Source organism: Rhipicephalus sanguineus, chromosome 1 (genome assembly GCF_013339695.2).
Source record: "Rhipicephalus sanguineus isolate Rsan-2018 chromosome 1, BIME_Rsan_1.4, whole genome shotgun sequence".
Classification (NCBI taxonomy): Eukaryota; Metazoa; Arthropoda; class Arachnida; order Ixodida; family Ixodidae; genus Rhipicephalus; species Rhipicephalus sanguineus.
Window position 1 is genome coordinate 79,294,438 of NC_051176.1, and position 12,312 is coordinate 79,306,749.

A 12,312-nucleotide genomic window follows, 5' to 3' on the forward strand; every position below is an offset into this window, starting at 1 on the left:
AGGGGCTTAGCTCGGCTATGCCAGGATATACGTAGCGTGAGCTAATGTTCAGCTGATTAATTCTTAGCTCTCCTGGTTGTCTAGGATTAGCTTGATTATCATGCTTACTGCTGCGTCCATGACACACACACGGTATACGCATTATGTGACACATGTGTATATTTTTTGCTCAACGCCATTTCTCTATTGCCACAAAGACGGCGCGGTGGTCAGTGTAATAACACGCTGTCGTCTCTATGGCCCCAACGCCCGGCGCAGCGTCGCACGGCCACTACGCAACGGAGGCGCACAGCTGGCCACGCGCCGGCGCAGTATGTCTGCCACGGCTATGACGTCACTCCTCTGGAATGCGCAGGTCGGCGAGGCGCGCGCGGCGGCCGCGGCTCCGGTGCGCCAGCGTCGCGCCGTGTGACGTCACTGCTCCTCGCACATGTGCAGCACGGCTCTTGTATTCGCACGCGAATCCGCTCCGGCTCGGCCAGTGCAGATAACGCTACAAAACATGGCAGATCCCTCTGTCATAGGAATCGGTATAACACGAAAGTGAAAGCTGTCTTCAAAAACGTAGTTGAGCGTTTGTTGTGCATTGTTTCGCCACAAGGGCGAAGGAATGAATGATATAGCAACAAATTGTAATGTCACGCGTAGAACGGCAAGCAGGTCGAAACTTGCAACGGGCTGCTCAAGCAAAAGGACGTACTGAAACAACATACACAGGATGAACGCGAACTAACAGCTGTCACATCTCGACAGTTAAAGCGCGCTGCTCAAACACAAACGAGGACGCATGAAACGAACGCACAAGTATACACAGGATGAGCGCGAACTTACTGTCTTACAGGATGAGCGCGAACTTACTTATTTGTGTGTGAGCAGCGCGCTCCTTTCACAAAAGCGGCCGCTGCAGTGAGCGAAGTGAACTTCGTGCTCTCTGTAACTTCAACTCAAACTTGCGGTGCGAGCACAAGACGTACAAGCCACCGCGATCACGAGATAAGCGCGCGCGCACGAGCGACCACGCCCTGTAGAGGCGCGCGCTCATCGCAACGCGTGGGGCGACGACCTTTAAAGCACGCCCTTCGAGCCCTTCGCGCCATCCCCCCAGTGATAACGAAAACACGCTGAACTTCCATCAATCTCTGAGTGGCGCCATCGGTAAATGGTATATATAAATAGCTCGCCGTTAGTATTGTGAAGAACGTGCCGTGTGTGGCCGAGTCGTTTCGCGTGTTGCGGAGCGAGTGGTCGTAAGTTCGACTCCCGGTGACGTAACTTCTTCTTGTAGTTTTTTTTCTTTGCCATCTGTTAGTCTATATATTTTACAACGTCACATCCGTGACGGAAATACATCAGTGGAGCCGTGGTGGACCCCGGCATAAAACACTTTGGAGTTAAAAGAGAACGCTTTCTATAAGAGCTTCGCTGACTTTCGTGCCGGTGGAATCAAAGCCCTCTGCGGAAGAACATGTTAAGCCGAGATGGAGAATTGTGCACATCAGGAAAATTCCGGCTTTGCGAAAATGCGCTTCGGTGATTCCGCGTTGCGCCTTTTAACGGGCCGCTGAAAATGCTGACGAACGCAGGAAGACTTTTTCGTGATTTGAGAATTGATATGGGAGCATTTAGGCAGTATGTACAACTTTTCGATTGTGAGTAGACACAACAGGCAGTAGCTATGTACGTATCTATCCAAATTAAATTAATTGGCATATTTCGTTAATTATGAGAAATTTAACACATATATTGGGTATTTGGCGCTCACGATTCTAAACAGAAAATGACGGCATCAAAAAATTGCGTAAAAGACATTTTGCAACAACCAAATGTCAAGTATGCGCGGAAACAGGCTCACTTTGCGCAAGTAGGCATGGGAACTAACGTATAAAAAGGAACATAACAAAAAATTTGCGCAAGAAGTAGTGATCATGGAGTACCAACTAGCTCGAACCCACACCTTGTTAAAAAATAGCGCTAACGAGAAACAAACGGTCACAACGGTAAATTTGTGCAAAAAAAAACAACATGCGTAAAAAAGCGCCAGAAATGGCCAACACAAACACGTGTAAAACAATAGCAAAGGAGAAAATGGCAACAGCAGTGAAGGTGTACAACAAACAAAATGCACAAGAACGCTAAGACAAAGAAGTGTCGAACAACAAAAAAAAATTCCTTAAAATGATTTAACGGTAACAGCCGTGAAAACGTACCAGAAAGTGCGCGGACAGCCGAAACACGCTTACACGCGATTTTTTTACGCAGTTATCTTATAATTATATGGCACGAGAACCTATGATTATTTATAGTTACCTGATATATGCCATACCTATGACGATAACAGTTTCGCACGTGCTGGGGGCCCCCTGTAATACTCATGCATATAAGTGCATTTTTATCTATACCTTGTGTTTCCTGACGAAGGAGATAGATAGATAGATAGATAGATAGATAGATAGATAGATAGATAGATAGATAGATAGATAGATAGATAGATAGATAGATAGATAGATAGATAGATAGATAGATAGATAGATAGATAGATAGATAGATAGATAGATAGATAGATAGATAGATAGATTTTAAATACGGTTCCTAAAGAGACAGGGAGAAACAGAGCAGAGCGGAAAGGCAAAGAGGAAAACCAGGATGAAAAACTCGGCATGCAACCCTGCACTCGAAGCAGACCCGCTGGAGGTTGTAAGATAGCAAAGAGAGGGAGAGAGAAAGAGGGAAGGCCGGCATGTCACCGCAATCTGTCACTGCTGGAGCTGGCTGTTACTGCATAATAACAATTGTATATCACGGGAAACATCAGCAACACAAGCTTCAGCCTTTGGAACAGCCCTGTTTCTCTTAAAAAGTGCAAACGGTGTCTTTGTCGCCCTTGGCTGCGATGACTTGTGAGGACAGCATTCGTGATTTTTTCCTCGTTATTGATTTTCGGTCGAAGCAAGCTAGCGCGTATAATGTGCAGGGATCGCGCCTGTGCGCAATGAAGACAAAGAAGCATTCTCCGACACACTGTAGTTAACTAGTGTGATTATTAGAGTGACGTTTTACACACAATGGTCATATTGTACGAAATGGTGTATATTGTAGATGCATTCGAAAAGAGTGGATCTGTGATGGCGACGTAGACTGCCATAATGGAAGGGACGAAGCGAACTGCGGTGAGTATTGGATATTCATGTGTGTTTCCCTCTAGTAGACATTGTGCATATTGCAATTTATGGACAATAAGCGAATATTACATAACAGAAATAACGAACGTTAGTAACTAAACACTAACGTCGACAGAGGCTATAACCGAAAATATTTTTCTATAAAGAACGAATTCGTAGCTCTAAAAAATGGCTAGGCGGTAATGATCAGTTCAGTAGTGCTATTCATACTTGTGAACTTCTTTCAGATCGTCTCCTCGAAATGTTCCATACGACGCCTATGACTAGAATGAGCAACTACGAGTCAGCGAGGTATTTTTCTGTGAGCGTGACAAAGGTATATAGTGTGCCACTTTATTAACATTGAGTGGGGACAGCAAGCGAAAGCTGCGACCCAGTAACAAAGTACGAGTGATACCGCCCTACTGCTAACGTCTTGTTTACCGATACTATCGTACGGGCCAGTTTCATGCGCTCTGACACAGTACGCTTGCTCTCCCCTTGTCATTCACACTGCCACTTTTCTGCCAGTGTTTCTTACATCTCTAAGGTTGGTGCTATGTCTACGAGGTTACGATATACAGATATCTTATAATTTTATGTTAGTGTGCAGAAGCTGAAAACAGCACACGTCGTACATCTGCAAAAATTATATACACGGAATCTGTATACTAGTGGATTCGTTGGGCTGGTTACTAACATTCACTATAATATTTCACAGTCACCCCATCTTTCCTAATAAAGTTTCGCAAACAAACAACCAACCCCATCGTCCACTCCTCCTGCCTTTGTCTCTCTCTCCATAACTCTTTTCCTAAGCTGCGGAGTAGCGGGATAGAGACAAGCTTCTGAGCCCGACCCCTCCCCCTTTCCTGTCATTAAACTTCTCTCTCTTCCTCTCTTCGATGAAAAAAGAAGCACGAAAATAACTATGATAGTGATGATAGTTTCTAACGACATCACCTCCGAAACGAGGTGGCGACAACTAGTCACCTAGTCAGCTCGAACTAATCAGGCTTTACTGTACATATGTTGCAGTCAACCACTTCTTTTATCTGTACTCCTGCGCGGCACGCAAGTGTTCTACTACAGAGCTACAGCATTGCTTCAAACTCCTTCGGGAAAAAAAAAACATACCTGATAGAATGGCCATGCGTGGTGTCGCGTTAATACATGTAATATTGCGTGGCAGAACGGTGGAATTGCACCAGGCGTTACACCATATGAATTGCGCAACGAGTGGGCGGTTTAAAGGCCCATCCATTACAAAGCGTCCAGGCGTATTTAATCATCAGCAGCAGCAACTGCATCAACAAAATGTGCAGGCTGACGTGTTGACTTACTGGCCCCTAGTGGGAACTTGACGCGTAGTGGGAAATATGATGGATTGCGGCATAGTGGGTACTTCGCAACTGCACTCGCAGTAGGCAATAATTCTAGGAGAGTTTAGAACGGCCAATGTTACGCACACAGATTTGTTCCTTTCGTCGCGGCCCAGTTGAGGTTTCCACTTATTACGCTACGGCGTGCTCAGGCGTCCTCAAACTCAGGCGTCCTCATGTTTTTCCTCATCCTATTGGGAATATTTGCTTCCGTATGTTTTCATCCACAGTCAGCCAGCTTGGGCGTCAAATAACAGACTACTACCGTTCGTTCCAGCACCTTTCCGGTGTCCTTCGCTGCGTCCTTTGTCTAGAAAGCGTTTCGATACACCGAAGTGCTAGCGGCGTTTCAATCTGTACTTTTCCTTTGTTTGTCTAGTGCGCGGCCAAGTGTGTCAACACAGCGGCGTTCACCTGTCGATCCTTCAGCTACATGGCGTCCGGCAGCCTCTGCATACTTAGCGACCGCAACGTGGCTCAGACGGGTGCGCTTGTAGGCGACCCTCGGTTTGACTATTACGAAAGGACGACTCACACTGGTAAGTAGAACGCCGCGCCCGTCACGTGTACATTTAGTTAGTCAGTCGGTCTGTCGGTCGGTTGGTCCGGTCCTGTAGTGTACGGTCACTCATACTATCTGTGATGGTGCAACGGCTGCGACGTTGTGCTGCTAAGTATTTAACTCCCGCCCACGACGGCTGCATTTCGAACTCAAAAAACGCCAATGTAATGCTCGATTTAGGCGCACGTTAGAGAAATCTAGGTGGTCAAACCTATGGGTACGTTGTGCCTCATAATCATGTCGCGGTTTTGGCTCGCAGAACCCTGGAATTTATTTCGTTACTTATTGAAAGTACCCCTAATGCATATAAATATGATGAGATATTACATAGGCGGTAGGCACAACCCTGTCACGAAACAACGCAATCGCAAAAAAAAGCATACGAACGAAAAGCCTCCCACTCTTTTAGGCCAGTGGGATACGATCGCCTGCCACGGAGTAAGGATATGAAATGCCAATGTCTGTTGTGGTGTATATTTACATAGGAACATTTTCTAATGCATGCGGCACTTCGATGCGCGTGATACATCAGCATCAGAAATGCTGCCAATACTTCAAATAAGTTAGACACCAAACTTAGCCCTTAGGGGTGTCCTGTTTTCATATGACGCGATGGCTGATGCCTGGATAGGCCTATAAAACGACCAATCGCAGGATACCATCGTCGAACTCTCATGACGAAATTTCTGCCGAGTAATTGATCTACGCGATAGGGGACTCATGGACTCCAAACTTTTATTTAAATAATTTAAATCCAATTTATGTCAGACACTCGCTGCCACTTCTACATAATTCTTGAAAACTGCAGGGCTTGATTAGCTAAGCGAAGCACTTATTGTTTGTTCATGCCCGTGGATGTATAAGTGCCGCCTGTGCGCACATGCTCGTGACATCATCATGCTTTATCACCCCGGACAGAGCCCCTAACTTTATGCAGTAGAAAATTTGAAATTCTGCAAAGATATATGAATGTGCAAATTCCCGCGGTAACATTGAACAGAGATCAGGTACATCTAACTGTTTATTTCTTAAACATATTCAGCCTCCGGACGCGCTTGCATTAATGTAAAACTGAAGGAAGCTGTGCTGTATGTCCATCAGCCGATTCTTTGTACGATTCTTCACTAGTCGATTCTTCACTAAGAGAATGACGCTTGTGGGACACAATGGCACCACCTGAATGAGCGTTTTACGCCAGCGTAATTAATCGGCAATGTCAGGTACTTGAAGGCAACGAAAGAAAGCGTTGGAGACAGGTGTTCCATCCCTGAACAGATAGCCAGAACATCAAAATCCACACCTGGGGTGCTATGCAGGATGGCCCTATAGTGGGATACAACTTTAGAAGTCAGTGGAATTTCCTCCTCAAAGGCGGATGAACACAAGCCTGCGCCAATGGGCGAGCACTCGGCACTGACGTCATGAGCGGGACAGCCGGTGGCTCCGCCTTCGGAGAACATCGGCGCGTGCATGAGTGGGGGACTATTTCTTTTGTAGCGGAGGCGATCGGCTGCCGCGCTTCGGTCATTTGGGTGGGGCCTCTCCTGGCTTCTTAAGTTGTATCCGACAATAGTTTGGCGAAACTCGTAATCTTTCCGAGCTCTGGCGACACCCCCTTTTGAACGAACTAACAGTGTGAAAGGGTGAAATCCAGCCATCAGCGCGCGCTGCGTTCTACTGGTTACGATGGAACGCGGCGTCACGTCAAGGACGGTCGACAAAGTTGCGTGGTGTCTTCAAACCAGCGGCATCTTCCTTCATTGTTTGTCGTTCCGCTTAGTGCAGAAGTGCAGCCATGTCAGAAAAGTGTCAGACATTTTTACTAATGCTATTTTTAGAGGTACGGGCTGTTTAAATTCATTTTCAAGCGCTTAATGCCAGCACTGAATATTCTTTAGGATACTTAGTACCATTGCCTCCGAGATTAGCTCCGGCCGAGCGCCTTTTAACAGCCCACAGCCAGAGCTAATCGCCTAGGCCACGTGCATAATCATCATGGACGGCCTCTACCTTTTAGCGCGTTGCTCGGCCGGCACGCCCTCTTCATCGTCTGCTCGCTCCCCGAGCACGTGCGCGCGGCTGATTAGCTAATTAGCTAGGTGCTAGACCTGGCTAAGTCAAGACATGCTATGACCAAGCTAATAAAACCAAGTCATGCTAAGGCCGAGCTAAGTAAGCCACATCTTGCAAAGACCAAGCCAATTAATCCCTGTAAAGCAAAGACCGAGCTAATTAAGACCACGCTAGGTAAGACATTAAATACGAGCACACTAGGTACTCACGTTCAGCCACGTAAAACGCTGTTGGAAGGTAGGAGATGACAAGCTCATCTGATGGCTCCAGTCTTGCACAACTTGTGCAAGCTGACCAAACTTTTTATATAGATGCTTCTTAGCGTCCACTGCGTGAAACGCTTGACAGTCACACCCGCACAATGACAGTCTCGAGTTGAACTGGGGCCTTCTCAGAATCAAGGAGTTTCATCCCGAGTTCGAGTTTCAATAACTTTGATTGTCAGACGCCCAAGGCAAGGATCGGGTCTGCCCCCCACGTTTGCTCTTGTCGAAGAGCACTGCTTACGCCGCAAAGCCAGCGAGCGGCACGATTCAACAATGAGCTGAGTAGCCCAGACTATGCACACAAGCGCGAAGAACTAAAGGTTCTTTCATAACGCGGCTACGATGCCATGCATTCAATTTCACCGCGCTCACGACGTACCACTCGCAGTCGCGTTGCCGCCATGATGCGAGCGCCCTTGGTGACAACCTGCCCATTTATTTACCTGTAATATTACATAGAAGCGAAACGAGCTACGCGAGAGTGCTGCGTGCGCGCCCTTGTTGCCTTCAAGCGTGGAAGTTTCCACGTTCCAATTGAAACGAAAGGACTTGCTTTAAAGAGGACAAACGCCCAAGAACATGCCTGTGGGAGGCACGATGTTCAGTTGGCAAAGATATAGTGCAACAATCACGCTGGCGTTGCTGCACTGCTCAAATGTTGATTGAGGGGCGGCGCTCGCACGCGGTGTGCCTTTCCAAACCGCCGCAAATGCCACGCACGCGTTTGTGACGCCATGCGCGTTCTTCTAGCCGTTTTTCTCAACGCTCCGCACTGTCTTCCTGTCATGACTGCCGTATTGCAAGCTCGGAGCAAACTCGTGTTCCCGAGAAGCTCGGGCCGTCCTGCATAGTACCCCTGGCTTTTGTTCTTTTGGGAAGAAATAGTGCTAAGTCCTTCTCACTATAGTCCCTGTCACTAAGTCCTTGTTACTGGGAGCGTTTGAGAGGGTTGTTACTCTTCATGCCGAAAAAACTAATAATTGCGTGGCGGGATGCAAGTTAGGAATTTCTGAACAGGTAGTTTGGCAGTGGTGGCTGTAGCGTGACTAAACTTTTACGTGTGACGCCGTGGTTTTCGCGGCCCGAAAAAGCGGAAATACAGGAGGCGCACTTCGAAGCCAGCAGGCCCTGGGCACCGAAGTTTGTGAAGAGGGCTGACTAATGACTAGAGGCCCTAGCTTTCCGCTATTCCGCATACAGGCATTATTCGATTCCAATTTGAACTCTAATGTTAGCGCAATCCTAGTGTTTTCGCCTTTCCGCGCAAGAACATTAATTCAACAATTTTTCGAGAGAGAGAGAGAGAGATACGAAGAGGAAAGGCAGGGAGGTTAACCAAGCTTTGGCTCGGTTGGCTACCCTGCACTTGGGGTGGGGGAGAGGGGGAATAATAGAAAAGAAAGGGTAAAGAAGAAAGAAGAAGAGTAAGAAAGGGATGGATGAACTACACAACACGAACTCGCGCTGTTAGTTCACAGGCGCTCGTGAAGTCCGGTGGTCCTCAAGAAGCACAAGAGGGCTTTCGTGGCCTTGCGCGTATGCGAGACCGTAGGCCAAGGTCCCAAGATCTTCTTTTCTGTCAGCGGTCTTGAGTCCAGGTGACGGAGCTTGACTTCCATACTACGTCGTTGAGCTTGGTATGATGGGCAGTGGCATAGAATGTGTTCAAGCGTCTCCTCGCAGGCGCAAATGTTGCATGCCGCACTGCTGGCCATTCCAATGAGACACGAATACGCATTCGTAAATGTCACGCCCAACCACATGCGGCACAGTAAAGTTGCATCGCGTCTTGAGAGCCCTGATGGCAAACGAAGTTGCAAATTTGGGTCAATCGAATACAGGCGCGCGTTGGAAAAACCCGGCGTATTCCATTGCAGAAGAGTGATACGGCGTGCAAGTGATTGTAGTCGCCATGCGGCGTCTGTTCTCAAGAGTGGTATGGGTGTACGCAGATCTTGGTCATGAGCCGATCGTGCAGCTTCATCCGCGCGATCATTGCCGACAATTCCGCAATGACTCGGCAACCATTGAAATATAATATCATGTTCTTCCTCGAGTGCTTGGTGGTAGTCGTGCCTTATCTCGTACACGGATTGTTCGTGTAATCCGTGCCGTAAAGCAAACCGTAGTGTTTGTAAGGCTGACCTGGAGTCGCAAAAGATGGCCCATCGATTAGGTGGCTGCTGCAGGATGTACTTGACCGCACCTTGAAGCGCTGCGAGCTCTGCGGCTGTCGACGTCGTGATGTGAGAAAAGTTGAACTGTAACAGTACGTCATCAGATGGAACAACCACCGCTCCGGTAGAGCTGTTGGAATTAGTGGAGCCATCGGTGTAAACATGCTTGCGATCAATGTAGGTTTCTTCCAACAGACGCAAAGACAACTGCTCCAGGGCTAGCGGTGACATGCGTGCCTTCTTAACGATTCCAGGAACCGATAAGCACACGTCAGGTTGATGCAGAGTCCACAACGCAGATGACGGACGCATCGCAGGTTTGAAGCCAGGTGGTAATATGTCGTAGTGTTTTGTCACAATACCGCAGAATGAAGCATGGGGCCTCCGCGCTGGCAAACACGCTAAATGATGTGACGGTAGCCGTGACAAATGCCGTATGTGCGCTCTCAGCGTCTCAACGATGATATGAGTTGCGACCGGCTGTTCTTGTGCGATAGCGATAGTTGCAACTGTCGATGAGCATCTTGGAAGGCCAAGACATGTCCGAAGTGCTTGGGCTTGCACGCTCTGTAGTGCACGGATGTTAGTCTTGCTCGTGTTGGACATTCATGTGTTGAATGCACGTGTTGCATTCAATGCTGCAGCTTTATACAGCCCTCTTTCTCGGATTTCTACGGTACAGCCTTCCTGCCCTGTCCAACAATTTTTCGAAAAATCGGGAAAAGCTAGGGCCTCTAATCTCGGAGTAGTACGCCCTCCGCAAGCCGAGCTTTTCATTAAGATCTTCATGGCTCTCACTGTGCCTCCGTTACGAACACGGGACCTCGTCCTCAATACTCATCGCGATTTTGATCATTGTAAATACCTGACGGATAAAATGTGGCATTGTTGCTTATCGCTATTCTCCCCCGTCACTTTGTAGACAACTGCACCGGCATGTTCCGCTGTCGCAACGGAAAATGTATCGAAATAAACCTCGTGTGCGACATAGCCAATGACTGCGGTGACCAGTCGGACGAAACAAATTGTGGTGAGTTGCCAGGAGCCACGTATATCGCTAGGGCTGTCGCGTAAGGTACACGTGATAACTAAAACGTTTTCGTTTACAGTGACGCGGATGGGCTTTCAGGTGCGCCTTCGTGGTGGACCCCAAACCTCTCCACCGCCAGCCGAAGGTCGCGTGGAGGTCAAGGTTCACGATCAGTGGGGTCTCGTCTGCGACGACAACTGGGACACTGAGGCGGCCAACGTTGTGTGCAGGGAGCTCGGCTTCCCCCTGTGAGTATTGGGCGCGAGGCCCACCACTGGAAAAGCGGGCACCACCATCGGCGTGACGTGCTCCGCAGGATCAGCGGTGCGTCGTCTGCTACGGGAGCGCCTACGCGCGATGAAAACGAAATTTTAGAATGCCACCTGCTCTGTAATTCTGATTGAACGAAGAGGTTTTCCCGCTTAGGCTGTGCGCTTGACAACACTTGTAAGCACTACAATATGCAGTCGTTGTCTTTGAAGGCGTCTTACATGGCAGGCCAGTACTCGGTGCCGCAGCGCAATATGTACGCAACGGAGTCCTTCACACGTGTCCGCACGGTAAGATGCTGCGTTAAGCTTGGGTTGTGAAGCTTAGAAGTGGTGAACAGCCATCGGCTGCAACACGCGCGTGCAGCCAGCACTTCCGCGAGGAAGATTTCTGCTTGGGTGTGGTGCTGCGATGTTCGGTGAGTAGCAGGTAGGGCTCACTGAGACGCTCGCCCATGCACACTGGCCAGGTAATGACGCCTTTCGCCTTCAAGCAGGCTCAGAGGTTGCCCACCTCCATATCGACCCTAAAATTAGGTTGATTCCCTACCAAATTCAAGTTGGCCCATCCCATCCTTACTGGTTTTCTACGGAGGCGTATGTATTCTTGTCGCAAAGGTGCCACGCCTTTTGTGCTATAGGCATAATTTGTCCACCAATATTGTTGCAAAACTTATCAAAGAATGTTGCGCATTAAAACTTTCCGTTGCGGTCTCTACACCTTGTTTTTCCCCCGCTTTGCAGCTACTTGCCGCAATATCTTCCCTGTTCTTAACTGCGATTCCTAGCCGATGCGGGTCTTTGTCTACTGCCGTCGTTTGGAGAACTAGTCTAGCGAACGTTGTTGTTATGTTTTTTTTTCGCCTTCTATTTACACAACACCACATGTTACGCCTCGTAGACTGCTTCTCCTTCTCACAGCAGTCGCAAAGCCTGCAGTCTCAAGCTTTGGTCTATGCGAGTTTTTATGCTATTGATTATAGCATGTTCACTGGAATGGAAAGGGAGCGGTAGGAATCATATTAAAAAATAAGGCACGGTATATGCTCATGTTTGTCTTATCCCCAACGGATGAATGTACTGGATAAAAAAAAGAAGCATCGTCATATTGCTCACTGAGGAGATTGGTAAACGTAGAGTGCCACGGTACTTGAGTAATAATGGCATTCAAACGTCTAAGAACTTATCAGAAAAAAAATAATCTTGATGACAGCGCGAAGAAGTAGCCGTAGGCGCCAATTTTTTTCAGTTTTCAAAGGAACTGCTTTCGAAAAACTTTCATAACGTACATGCAAGAACATTTACTTATGTATGCAGTTATAAATGCTCATATATATGTTTTGGCCACGCTATCACTTATTTGAGATTTCATCCTGGTATGCCCCTTTATTTACA

At 47.9% G+C, this 12,312-nt stretch overlaps 1 protein-coding gene across 3 annotated transcripts in view; it reads left to right on the forward strand.

Annotated features, from left to right (window-relative positions):
* Positions 1-12,312, forward strand: part of LOC119393259 (neurotrypsin) — a 74,190-nt gene that overhangs the window by 25,179 nt on the left and 36,699 nt on the right. For all 3 annotated transcript variants that reach the window (XM_049414879.1, XM_037660192.2, XM_037660201.2), the window contains 5 exons: positions 3,097-3,167; positions 3,407-3,495; positions 4,920-5,079; positions 10,541-10,648; positions 10,728-10,896. In XM_049414879.1, the coding sequence (XP_049270836.1) occupies positions 3,097-3,167; positions 3,407-3,495; positions 4,920-5,079; positions 10,541-10,648; positions 10,728-10,896 (597 nt within the window). The remainder of the gene's footprint in view (positions 1-3,096; positions 3,168-3,406; positions 3,496-4,919; positions 5,080-10,540; positions 10,649-10,727; positions 10,897-12,312) is intronic.